Source organism: Nuphar pumila, chromosome 12, assembly GCF_984573655.1.
Source record: "Nuphar pumila chromosome 12, dmNupPumi1.hap1.1, whole genome shotgun sequence".
Classification (NCBI taxonomy): domain Eukaryota; kingdom Viridiplantae; phylum Streptophyta; class Magnoliopsida; order Nymphaeales; family Nymphaeaceae; genus Nuphar; species Nuphar pumila.
Window position 1 is genome coordinate 5,758,712 of NC_143260.1, and position 13,032 is coordinate 5,771,743.

General features: G+C 42.0%; 2 protein-coding genes across 2 annotated transcripts; one reads left to right on the top strand and one right to left on the bottom strand.

Annotated features, from left to right (window-relative positions):
- Positions 1-359: 359 nt before the first annotated feature.
- Positions 360-5,478, top strand: LOC149819776 (uncharacterized). Its single transcript, XM_089983051.1, has 5 exons — positions 360-622; positions 2,234-3,136; positions 3,855-4,055; positions 4,420-4,615; positions 4,956-5,478. Exons 1-5 carry the CDS (start codon positions 506-508, stop codon positions 5,129-5,131), a joined length of 1,593 nt encoding a protein of 530 aa, XP_089839177.1. The 5' UTR covers positions 360-505; the 3' UTR covers positions 5,132-5,478.
- A 2,204-nt stretch (positions 5,479-7,682) lies between these two features.
- On the bottom strand, positions 7,683-12,062 carry LOC149819777 (BES1/BZR1 homolog protein 4-like). The gene is made up of 2 exons (XM_089983753.1): positions 10,742-12,062; positions 7,683-8,674 (listed from the first exon to the last, which is right to left on the bottom strand). Exons 1-2 carry the CDS (start codon positions 10,955-10,957, stop codon positions 7,898-7,900), a joined length of 993 nt encoding a protein of 330 aa, XP_089839879.1. The 5' UTR covers positions 10,958-12,062; the 3' UTR covers positions 7,683-7,897.
- Between the last annotated feature and the right edge of the window lie 970 nt (positions 12,063-13,032).

The window sequence follows — 13,032 nt, forward strand, 5'->3', positions numbered from 1 at the left end:
TCACACGTTCCGGACGTGGACCATGACTAAACTGGGCCGGCCCGAGTGCTGCTAAAATAAAGCATAATTTATGAAAAGCCGCATAATTATAAGGTGTTATAAAAAAACACCTGACATTTTTGGGCCACGATTTTCAGCCCAGGCCCATTAAGTACCAGGCCGAAACCCGGCCGGCGATATACGTCGGCCGGGCCCGGGCCGGCACGCGGGCTACTGTTTGTCGAGAACAATTTCACCAACCTAGCTGGGATTTGTAAATTTTCAAAATATAGGATTTTTTTTTAATTTGTTCAAAACTTAGGCCTATTTTTGTAAATTTTTCAATAAATTATAAATGGAATTCTAAATTAATCGCCTCCGATTGATTGATTGCTTCCGAATATGATTGCGTTTTCCTCCTCGTTTCTTCTGCCCGTCTGTCAAGCCCTAAATCGAAGGCCTTCCTCGCTGTTCCTGTAAACCCTAGAAATCCTTTCCATGGAATCCATCAACTGATCCTCACCCGATGGAGAGGAACGTTATGTCTCCGGAGATCCTAGCCGTTGGTTCCCGGGACGCGGAAACTCGGGCCCCCCTTCCCATCTTGGAAGAAGACGGAAATCCTAATTCTTCCTCTCCTCAGGTGAATCTCTCCCTCGATTCCTTGAAACTTAAGGGGGTTTTTCTTACTTTTCCTTTAGGGCGTGTTTGGTTTCGTGGAATTGTGTGGTGTTTGAACCTAATTCCACTGGAATTCTTCCATAAAAGACAAGGGGCAAGAGAGTTTTTGACGTAATCGGATTCTGATTCCGCGCGGTTCTGTGAATCCGATCGCGCCTTTAACTAATCGAGCCAGTGGGTGCGTCTCGTTATGGATAACAATAAGGAGGGGCTCTCTTGGATAGTGTTTTCGTGGATTGGTTTTAGCCTTTTAGGGTTTTTCGTTACTCCGCTCGTAGAATTGATGGATGCATGGTTGGTGATTCGGCACCTGTAGATTTAAAATTTGACGAATTGGGAATCCCTTATTGTTACGGTTAATAGCATTAATTATAGGTAACAACATCGGCCTTGTTGTCGATGTTGTATCATTGTTATCATTAATTTTCTGTTATAAGACTAAATTGCTTGTAAATGAAAGCGCTTTTTTTGGTAATGGGCACCTTTATTTGTGGATGGTTGTGATTTGTTTGGATTTTTCATTTAGTTTTATTACATAAAATTGGAATTCTTGACCTTTACTGCGATTTGAGTTTTTGATGCTCAATGTACATGTTTTGGTTTAAATATAACCAAAGATAGAGCACATACGAATGATAAGTTGATAGAGTGGGAGAGTTTGAGAGGACAAACTTTGTTTAGCACACGTATCCATTTTGAATATCAACATATTCAGATAATCATGAACTGTTATCAGTAATGAAATGCAAGGTCAGTCCTTACCGTTTTACAGGCAAAATTTGACAGGAATCATGACTATCATTTGCTTTGGTGAGGCCTATCACTTTTTTATGGTTTAGATGGTGCTTAGTTCACGTTCCCTGTTAGAAAACCTATAAATAGTTGATCAAGTATAGATTTAATGTTAATGTATTCCTTAGGTTAAAAGGATAGTTGGTGATATATCTTGACTTCTTAAAGGTTTAATTTGGCTTTTATGTGGAACTAAGATTTTAAATTCTGCTAGTCATTTTCAATTCTCTTTTACTACTGTTAGGCGTTGAAAATCTGAAGGAGAAAAGGTGATCTGGCTGCTCTACAAGCACACAATTGCTTGAACTGAAATTAGTTTAGTGTATCACTTGACAGACTGCACTTCAAAAATTTCAGCTCTCCTGGAACTTCTAATGCCAGCAAGTTTCAAACTGATGGCTGTGGATGTTATATCTTGGATGCCATTTTTGCTGCTTATGACCAACAAATGTCCTTTTTTTTGTTTTCTGTAATAGCTGATTAAGAAGTTAAGCTTCTGTTAATCAGTGCAACATTGTTTTCTGATTTATGCTACTGTTATATTATCTTGTATTTTCTTGGTAGGCTTAACAATGGAATCTTTTTGTTCCAAGCATCTGTTTGTTCTGACATTTTTTCATATAATCCTTTTAAATGAAAACCATGATCAATTAAATGAGGGACAATATCCTCCTCAAAAAATTGCAAGGGGGTCGAGGTGGTGTGGGGCAAGAGTTGTACATTGAATTTTCATACATGTGAAACTTTCAAATTGGTCTGACTATGGTGGAGTTTGGATCAGGTGTCTCCCATTTCAATCTACACTGAGGATCTCCATTCAAGGGTAATAAATTTGTCCGGTCAAGAGAGAATTCAAGCACAAGAATACAGAAATATTGACCCTAAAGATATCAATGGGAACAATTACACGCAGGATTTCTGCAATAACCATAGGGTTGGTAAATACTTCTATTATGATTTCCCTCATTATGAGGAATCAGGTGTATGGATACCAGTTTCTGTTCCACCTATGTCCGAGAGCGTTCATGAAGAATGGAACAGGAGCTTCCACACCAATGGTGGCTACTTTCCTGAGGGAGACTTGGGATGGAATCAGTTCGGTGGGGAAGATAAGGACCTCACTATGTGGGATGTAGTGAGGGAGATGTTGGTGGTAGCCCGTGGAAAGATGAGCACTCTAGCATCTGGTGAGCTCCAAAAATGCAGAATTTCGTGGATGTCAAGCCACATTCTACATCAAGCTTGGAGAGAAATAGCTGAGACTCTGACTGAGACAAATTTAAATAATGTGAATGAAATTCTTGAAGCAGAGCTGCCAAAATGGTTGGCTGACAGTTCTGCGTCCACTTGCATGCTATGCAGTGTGAGGTTCCATCCCATAATGTGTTCAAGGCATCATTGCCGGTTTTGTGGAGGAATATTCTGTGGTGAATGTTCTAGAGGAAGGAGTCTGTTGCCATTAAAGTTTCACACAAATGACCCACAACGTGTCTGTGATGTTTGTTGTGTGCGACTTGAGTCTGTCCAGTCTTACTTAGTAGATAAAGTAAGCCATGCTGCACAGTTCGCAACACATGATCTGACAGACCTCAGCACTTTGAGATCCTGGGTAAATTTTCCTTGGGCTCAGTCAATGGAATATGAGATCTACAAGGCTACAAATACAATCCGAGGTTACTGTAAGGTACTTGTTTCAAATCCGTCTTTCCCCTTCTCTTCTTTTTCATTGTTTTAGACGAATTGCATGCATTAATGATTAGCGGCATTGATGCTCAAGCATGTTTGCGGTTTTTAATTTCTTATTAACTGATATTGTTATTAGTTCCAATCTCCTGTTCAGGGTATCATCTTCTGTCCCTAAGCACCTTTCATGTATTTCATCTAGATCTAAATCTAATCAAATTGTACAAGTTTGGCATAAAGGTCTTACTTAGAGGATGTTGCTATACATTTACTCTTTCATGTATGACAGGCAATACTTTTGTTTTTAGCACTACAGCTTCCTAAAAGAATGCTGTTTGATCTATTCGGTTCTCCTTTGTCTCTCTAATTTCAAAATTCTTGTAAGGTTCATTATGTGCTTGTCCTAGATTAAAATTCACGGCTCTTATTAGTGCTACCACTGAAGCACATGTCCCTTTTTAGTAACATTTTCTAATCTATTGTTTGTTTTTGTCCTTACAATTTCATCTATAATGATTTTCACACTGAACCCATAAATGTCTGTATTATTTAGGTCTATCTAAATCGCTTTCTTCCGAAATCACTGTCAGTAACAGTTGCTTTTAGTTTCAAGCTCCCACAGTCAGTTATAAATGCTTTTACTTTTCATTTAGTTCCTTAAGTGAACTATGGCCAATTTATTTATCTTAATTATGATTGATACTCGAGTAACTTTTCAGGTTGGCATCGTGAAAGCAGAGAGATCTATTCCAGATAATATTCTTAAATATGCAAAAGGTCTTGCAATTCTTACTGTAGTGAAAGTTGGCGTGATGATTACATATAAGGTAGGGACAGGCCTTGTGATTGCTCGTAGAGAAGATGGTTTGTGGTCATCACCATCTGCAATCTCTTCTCTTGGTATTGGCTGGGGTACTCAGGTATATACTGTCCTTTTGCATAAGCTACCTATTGACTACTCATGATTATGCTGCTTCAGATGTTTCTTGATAAATTTTCCATGCATTTGAGGCTGCTTGCCTCGGACTTGTGTCTCTCTCCATCGACTCAGAGGACTTGGTCTAGATCCTAACCCATTTAGATAGATTGGTGCTGATGCTCCCCTGTTCAAGTCCATGAGGAACTAGCCAACTTCAGGACAAATGTTGCTGGGGTTTGACTTGTATGTAGTAGGCTCAGTTGAAATCAGACCATTCAGGGAGTCAAGCCATCATTTACAAACTTTGCTTTACAATGCAACTTGCGGATATTCTCTCTTAAATTTTCCTTCTTGATCTGTTGTAGGCTGGAGGTGAGTTGACAGACTTCATTATAGTGTTGAGGAACGAGGATGCTGTGAAGACATTCAGTGGAAATATGCATTTCTCTGTTGGTGCTGCTATGAGTGCAGCAGCCGGAGCTTTGGGACGTGCAGCTGAAGTTGATGTACGTTTGGGAGATGGTGGATATGCAGCTTGTTACACATACAGCTGTAGTAAAGGTAAGCGTTGTTAACCTTTTGCTGAATCTTGCTTAATCTTTAGGTTGTTTTAGGCAGAATTGCTTTCCACTGAAGAATAGGCTGGTTGGGAAAAATGGTAGTGTTTGCAAAAGGATTTAAATCTTTGATTGAATTGTTTAATAGTTGCATTAGAACGTCTGGTGGCTTTAAGCTGAACACTATGACTTTATCAATCATCAATTGAATCCACTGTTGTAGGCCTGGACCCTGATCCACTGGATACAATCCATTTTCAGCCTTAAGTTCTTTGTATTCTATATGTTTTTTCAAGATCAGATGTCTATCAATTGGCAGCCTTTGACAAGTTGTGGTCCCTCAGGTGCTTTTGCTGGTTGTTCACTTGAAGGAAACATTGTAACAACGCGCACATCAGAGAACTCCCGATTCTATGGGATGTCCTCCATCTCTGCACATGAAATTCTTCTTGGATCCTTGCCAAGGCCACCTGCAGCTGCAATTCTCTATGATGCCTTGTCTGATCTTTTCCGGAAGTAGCAGAAGTGATCATTGATGGGTCTGCAGGATGCTGTTTTACTGCTCCTGAAGAATCGGCAAGCGTGAAAGGGAAAAACTGCAAGCTATCCCCCAATCTAGAAAAGCCTCTGTAAACTAATTCTTGTGTGCAGAACCTTGTGACGTGCCTGTGCATTTGTATATATCGATGCATGTCGATTCTTTTCATTCATGTACATAATTATTGTTCTCATAAGAGGGTGGGAGAAGGAATAGTTCCTCTCATATTTGACTGAAATTCTAGACAAATGTATAAATATCCAAGCATACGTGATGGAAACTGACTTTACAGATCCTAAAAATGAAGTCGACTTTGTTGCACTGCCTCATTTGAGGTTGAAGCTTATTAAGAAGTTGAGAAAATAAGGGGGCACTGGGAATTCAGTCAACTATGTGCTCGTATCAGAAAGCTATCATGGGTTTGTTTCCTTGCGTTCATTCATTTTTCAAGCCACCTACATAGACATTGAAAACAGACAGAAAAGGTGAACCGCTTAACCATCGCTTCTACCATGACAAGTACAATCTAGAAACCTGCCGCTAGTGTGGTTTGTTATTATAAAGATGAATCAAACGTGTATATTTTTCTTTACGGCGTTGTTTATGTTGGCTTTGAGATACTGTAGACAGATGAAGTGGGAGTGGGAGTGGTTTGTGTAGGATTTGGGAAGCTTTGAAGCACAATTTTGTATGTTAATATATGGGCTGCAATGTGCGAACGCAATATGGGCCATCAAGAACATGTTGGAGTTCCCATTTATAGTAAAGGAGTAGGTTTGTATTTCTTTTGGTATCATTACAAATGAACAAGATGAAAGACAACTTATACATGTGAGATAACAAAAAATAACAATATACATCACGCACACACGCACAGATTTACCTATTTGACACCCTCAATGAAATGAACAAGATTAATACAGTAGCTACACCCGGCCAGGTCGCCCAAGTGGCGGTAGACTTGGAGAGAAGGTGTTGATCCCTGCGTCCCAGATTAGACTCCCACTGGTTGTGTGGATTGCCTTTAACTGGTGGGCACCATAAAGACTTGGGTATCGGTGACCCCACCCTGGCTTTACCTCGCAGGGTAAGTGACCCAGTTCTCGTTGAGGGTTCCTCGTCATCAAAAAGATTAATTCATTAGTTGAACTAGAGACAAAAAACAGCATTCTAAGAAACAAAAAAGAATTGGGAAAAATACGTTTTCCTCTCACGCGCACTTACTGAGACTCATTTTGATGTGCTTCGAAATTGAGGGTGACATACAGAAGGGATTTGCACACAGGAAACCTGTGCAAAATCTCCATCCGTTGAAAGCAAGTCTGACCGCCCCCCAGGCGGAGGATTTCCAAAGAGAAGGGTTATACCATGAGAGGAAAGCGGCTTTCGTGTTTGCCAATAAGGCCCGCAGAAGCAGGCTCGAGTTCCTGGCCTTTATGCAGAAACCGGCTTCTTACTACACGCTTCCCACGGGCATAGGGTGGCCACATCTACTTTGAAATAGGTGGTGTCATACCGACTTCTGCAGGATGAGTCACAAGAGTTTGTACCTTGGTATGCATTGTAAGCATCTGTCTCATGTTTTCCAGTAAGTCTATATTTTTGACATGCGCATTAGCCATTAGGCCCTAAAAATGTGAAGTGACAAAAGCTATAACATGAGCCCTTCAAAACACTGAATCAGCACAACTCATAACTGGATAAATAGCACAAGGAGATGAAATCGCTTCAAGGGGGCGTTCCCGTCATGCAGAAATAAAAGCTTATTTCCACAGTCCACCCTGGTGATGCAAACACGGATATCGCCCCCAGAATCATTGGAACCAGTCTATTCTTAAGAAGGTACAGAATGTTACCGTCCAACACAAACGCACCCTCAGGATAGGGTCTGACCTAGAATGTCACCAGATTGGCTGCCACCTGATGCCTACTATCCAGACTGGACCTAACCAGATCCACCAGATTAGCAGATCCTGGTCCGATTATGGCATTTTCTTGCAATAACACAACAAAGTCTCTGCTTGTTTGGTAGGAGCAGTTAGTGCACATCACCTTGTGTTGGGACGTTGCAAGTTTAAATCACAATGGTATGGTTGTACAACTGGTGGGGGTCTGCCTAACCCCAGCTTGGCTATAAAAAAAACTGGTTGCTGAGGGAATCCACGAGAAATTCTTGTAAATCACATGAAGCACAAACTGGAAAACACCTCCCATCAGCTTTTGCAAAATCTGAAGTAATTCAACAAGCTATACGTGCCTCAATTTCCACCAAGATGAAATACCCACAAGCAAACATGGCTAACAAACTAACAATGTATCACCAATTTTAAGGACCCATTGAAGAGCACAGCAAAACCTTGGCTACGCAGCGAGCCCCGAGTCCCATGCACAGATCCTACTGGACCATCTTAAACCAGATCCCAGTATTCAGATAGGAGAAAATGCCTGGGGCTTGTGGGCAGACAGCTTCTTAAAGGGCAGTACAGACATGCAAATCCCCATGCTTGTGAATCGCATGATCCTAAGAATCAGATTATAAAACATAAAATAGTCTTAAATTAATTTGATAAAATACCCATTTTTCTTGTCTGTCAACAAATATGGTGGAATTCAGAGAAAATCTCAAAAGCCCCCCTACTGCAGTCCGCTCACAATACAAACACTATCCTTTTTCCCAAACACTTTTCTCTACGATAAAGCCATGTGAAATAAGGGAAAAAATAGAGAGAAAAGGGAAAAATAAGTGGATCAGCTCTCAGCAGACCTGCTTCCAGAAATCCCGAGCGTAAGCTCCAGCTCATCCGACCCACACTCTTCATGAATCCGTTCACCCTGCCATGCCTTCACGACCATGTTGTTCCCAAAGGCAAACTCCTCAGAGGCATCCATCATGCGAACATCACCTGGATCAGGGCCCACCTCCTTGCCTGATGGTGAGCATGTCCCACTTTGGCCTGGCGTCCACATCCGAGAGCTGCCCCCCTCATCCTTTGAACCAAATGGGTTAGAGGCAGGGCTCACCAGGCTGAAGGTAGGTGAAGTGGGGCTGCCACAAGATGGCAGCCGGAATCCTGCAAGCCAGTCACCTTTAATGAGTTTCAACTTGTTTTGATAGCGATCAGGGCTAGGAGGAGTGGAATTAGGGAGGAAGGCATAGTGGTGGTGCGGCCAAGGTGCAGCAGCAGTGTTGGAGGCTAGAGGGTCACCATTGCTCAACTCCCAATCAGGTTTAACAGGAGATCCACGCGAGGTTGGCGAGCTAAGAGGTGGAGTTACAGGCGCACTGACTGAGCCAGTGTGAATATAGAGGTTAGGCAGTTTGTGACTGGAAGAGGTAGAGGAGAGATTCTTAAGCCAGGGAATGAGAGAGTTGCCATCCACATAGGAGGAAGAAGCAGGGCTGGGAAACGAAGAGGCAGCAGGGCTTGGGTTGTAAGAGGCAGCAGGGCTTGGGTTGTAGGAGGAACATGGGCTTGCAGAAGCAGACCCTCCAATCATGGCCATGCGCTCAACTGGCTTGCATCCCTGGTGAAACACAGGAAAATTGCCATCAACATGCATGCCTAATAGATTCATAAACAAGCATGTGTGAAATAATGACTGCAGAACAATGGCTCCACAAAGGTTGAGCCCCGCCCCAATAATTCTGGAGAAAAGCATCCAACTAAGCATTAGTTTGTATGGGAGAGTGACAGTAGACAGCTTACTCATAAATACTGAAAAAAATGAAAAGGAAAACAAATTGCAAGACATGCTGTCAGATATAGTTCCTTTGCGACTATGAAACTCTGTAGGGCCCAAATTTTTTAGTAACCGAGTCTGGAAACACTGGACGCAGTGGCACAAGAGAATTATTAAAAAGTCAACATTATGGCCGAGAATTGTTCTGAACAAGGTGGAAAAATAGAATCCACATAATAAAGAGAACTAAAAGCCAAGACATACAATGAATACCATTTGTTGGACTTTAACACGAGTAATTGCCAAGATTGAGTTTGCTGTAAGTTTGAGCCTGAGACCATGAGCTTCTAGCATGAGGTTTATAGACCTTAGAGAAGAGTAAACAAGGTCAACTGATAAACAAACCCAGGTTTCTATCTTTTAAGCTGGTCTCTGGCCATCAGTTTAGTGATAGTCTCCTAAACCATCCATTAGTGGAAATATACAAATATAAATTTGCACATGGTCAACTTTTATATAACTATTTATTGGCAACATTACAAAATCACAAGCACGATGCAATTGTGACTGGCCATCAATATCAATAGCTAGGAAAAACGAAGTCTGCCCACAAATATCAATACATGGATTGATTGTGACGCAAGTCACTCAACAGCATTGTGAAAAGATACTGGAGGGCAAATTTATGAAAGGAGAAAAAGGAAGGAAAGGAAGAAGGAAAAGGACCACATAATTTCCTTCTCTAACATCTCAGAAAAAACTATGCATTTGAAGAATTCACCCACTAGAAAATAGACTCATACCATTCTAAGGAAAGTCACGTGAAACTACATAAAAAAAAGCAACCAGTTTTTGGTGTGAAAACTCATAACCAAGAATATTCTATTAAACTTAAAGCATTTTCAATAACTTTAATAAACTTTGTAAAAGGGAACAAAACAAAATTAGCATAAGAAAAAATGTTTGAGAAAAGCCTATTTCATAAACACTAGCCAAATAAAAGGTGCATAGGAACCTGCTTATAAGCATAACCATGTTATTTTCAAACCAGAACTCTGACAATTCAAGAAATGCAAAAAGGATTTTATCTGTCAGCCCATTTACACAAAAGAAATAAAAAGTGTAAACAAATTTTGCAGAAACTAATATTTATATCGGTGATTAGCCATTTTCAGATAAAAATTGCATCAATACATGAAATCAAGGTTAAATTAGTAGCTTAAGACAGCTTGGTCCCGTTTTCACAACCATTCATCTCCAATTATCCATAGTGATTAGTGATGAAACCACGTAAGGCACACAAAAACAAAGTCAAAGATGAACTCTCCCAAAAAGGAAAAAGTGACGTTAAACAACCATCACAGATGGCAAGGATACCAGCCACATATTGGGCCACTCTCCCAACGATCAATATAATCGATCTCATCAGAGTAAGATCATGTGCACGAATTGTACTACAAGCAACAAATTTTTGTCAAGAATCAAATTGTTTGCATGGAGCAACAAGAACCATTAATTAAAAGGTTAAAAGATAACGTTCCGTCATTCAAAGTGGGCAGTTTTTCTTTACAGCATCACCCAGTGACCTTACAATCATCAAAAATTAGAATCTTGGATCCCAATTAAGTCCAGCAAGAACCAACATCAAGGGGAAAGATTAGACCAACATAACACACCACCGCTTTCCAAAATTGGCCACGCTAGTACTTCTCCTCACTACACCGTAGGAGGCACGTCCACCTAAATCATTGCCCCAAGTTACGGACGATACAGATCTTCTTCCCACTTCCCAGCAGTATGCTAATAAGCCCGAAATAAAATTCACCACCACACACACAAAACAACAATAACAGAAACGACAACAACAAAGGCGAAAACTAAAAAGAAAAAAGGATCAGGATAAGTACTTACTTTTCTGTATGTGGTTCCGTCTTCCTCCACCGTCCATCCAGCTTCTGCACAGAGGGCCTTCAAGACCTCGTTGTTATCGCAGTGCTTCGGCAGTTTGTAGTTCCCGTACATGCGCAGGCCAGCATATATCTTGGCCGCTACTGCCCTTCTCCGACGTTCTCTCTTCTTGTTGTTCTCCCTCTCCTTCCACGTAGGGAGCCTCGTTCCAGAGGTCATCCCTCCAAACCAATCAAAACTACCAAAACCTAATTTCCCAAAGACAAAACAAGGTTCCGGGCTAAAAGACAGAGACCCGAGACCCAAAGCTTCTCGTTCTCCCTCAGAAAGCCCTAAATTTCCCGGACTTCAACGGAAACGGACCAGAAAAGCCTTAATTCAACGCTTCCTGGAATACTTCGCAGTTATATTACAATAGATCAACCGGAAAACCTTAAAAGTGAATGATTCTTGTAGGAGAGAAGACCGGAAACCCTGATTTCGCAGTTCTGGAAGGAACTTCCAGGGAAACACTAGTTTGAGAAGGCTTCGCCGGAAAGCACGAAATCCACTCCCGTGATTCTAACAACTTCGCTTCCGCTTTTTCCACCAGAAGTCAAGAGAGCTCACACCAAAAATCCTAACTTTGTCTCTTCCTATGAAGAAAAAACAAAAGAAAACGCGTTCTTCCCCGCTCCCATAACGGAAGCTTCCAGCAAGAACCGTACTTCAAAAGTCAAGTCCTCATCTTCATTCTACCGATCATCGATTCCAATATATCGGAAGACTCTGAACCAGAGGCAGAATCGGTCTGACCGCCGGCGGAAGAATCCCCACCCAATCGCAGAAAAATAAATCGATATTAAAGCGGGTTTCCCGACCAGAGAGGATCCAATCCTAAATCGCCGGAAAAGCACTAATGCTCCGAAACTTTCCGCCTTGAGTGGAGACGCTTCTGATACGTCCGTCAAAACCTCCCGGAAAACCAGATCGGCCTCACCGGAAAAAAATCCGTACGGAGTTTCCGGCGGAAAGGAGCGGAGGTCTCCTGCAATCCCCCGCCAAGAATCAAACCGCTAAAAGCGCGATCAACCTCTACTGGTTTCCAACGCTCCACGAATCAGAGTATTCAAATAATGAAACAGATTGAAAAAACGGGCAAGGCGCTTGCTTTACCAGCATTCGGAAGGAAAACCGCTCCGAAAACCACAAAACGCTGGGTTAAAAACCGGTCGGTCCACCAGAAATCCGTCGAAAACACTCGGAAAAACAGATTTCTCCACCAGAAGCCCCAAACCTGGAACCGGTGGGTTTGGCGTGACACTTTTATATATGGGAAGCTTTGAAATTATGCCTATGTTTTTCGAAGATAATTACATAAAAGCCACTGCACGTTCAATATATTCGACATACACGGCTCCATTAATGAAACGACGCTTATATCCGCATTTTTAGGTAATTTTTTATTTAAAAAAATATAATATGTAAAAAGACACATATTTGGAGTAAACATTTTCTAGAAAAACAAAGTAAATAATTACATCCTTATTTCTCCTCTATTGGCTTCAGACGTTCATAGTTCATACGTATTCGTTGTAGGTATGTTTGATGGCTTGTCCAGGGTTGAACGTAATGAACAAAAAGAATCAAACAGAGTTTTGAGTTTTGTTCACTCCCTAACAACTGTTTCAAGTTCAACGTTTGTTTGAACCATACTCGAATGCTATGTTTCAAATGTTCGTTGTTTGATGACGATGTGCAGACAACTTGAACAGTAAAAGAGAAAAGAAGGGTGAAGACGAAGATGAGAAAGTAGCAACGGTGCGGGATTTCCTTCGATTCTTCTTCTTCCTCGAGCAATCCTTCATCTTCGATGGCGGCCCTTCAAGCAATCTATCAGAACAGAGAGAGAGCGCCCCTCCCCTGCCACACAAGGCACCCCTCCCCTGTCAAAAAGAGAGGACAGAGAGGGCATCGCCCTCCCCTGCCACAACAGGGAGATAAACAAGGGTTGCGCCCCTCTCTTGTCGAAAGATAGGACGAAGAGAGGGAAAGAGGGGGGTGCTCGGCACCCTCCCTTCGACTCCGGCTTCGGCAAGAGGGGGCTGCTTTGGCTTCGACAAGAGGGGGAGGCACAGAGAGACCTTGTCGGTCCTACCGCTGTGGTCGATCTTGGTGAAGCTCGACTCGAGGGAGTCGGAGACCCTGTTGGCGAAGGACTCACGGGAGTGGGGAGGGGAGCCCATCGGGCTGACATGGGAGGGGTGCCCTGTCTCCCTGTTTGATGCGCCAGCTCAGCTCCCCTTGGATTTCTT

What these genes read in the sequence shown, in the direction of transcription:
- LOC149819777 (XM_089983753.1), bottom strand. Translation starts at nt 10,957, where the DNA reads ATGACCTCTGGAACGAGGCTCCCTACGTGGAAGGAGAGGGAGAACAAC. An exon ending in ACGGAACCACATACAGAAAA is followed by an intron (nt 8,675 to 10,741) that starts GTAAGTACTTAT and finishes GTGTTTCACCAG; the next exon opens with GGATGCAAGCCAGTTGAGCG.
- LOC149819776 (XM_089983051.1), top strand. Translation starts at nt 506, where the DNA reads ATGGAGAGGAACGTTATGTCTCCGGAGATCCTAGCCGTTGGTTCCCGG. An exon ending in GTATTGGCTGGGGTACTCAG is followed by an intron (nt 4,056 to 4,419) that starts GTATATACTGTC and finishes GATCTGTTGTAG; the next exon opens with GCTGGAGGTGAGTTGACAGA. An exon ending in CACATACAGCTGTAGTAAAG is followed by an intron (nt 4,616 to 4,955) that starts GTAAGCGTTGTT and finishes GTGGTCCCTCAG; the next exon opens with GTGCTTTTGCTGGTTGTTCA.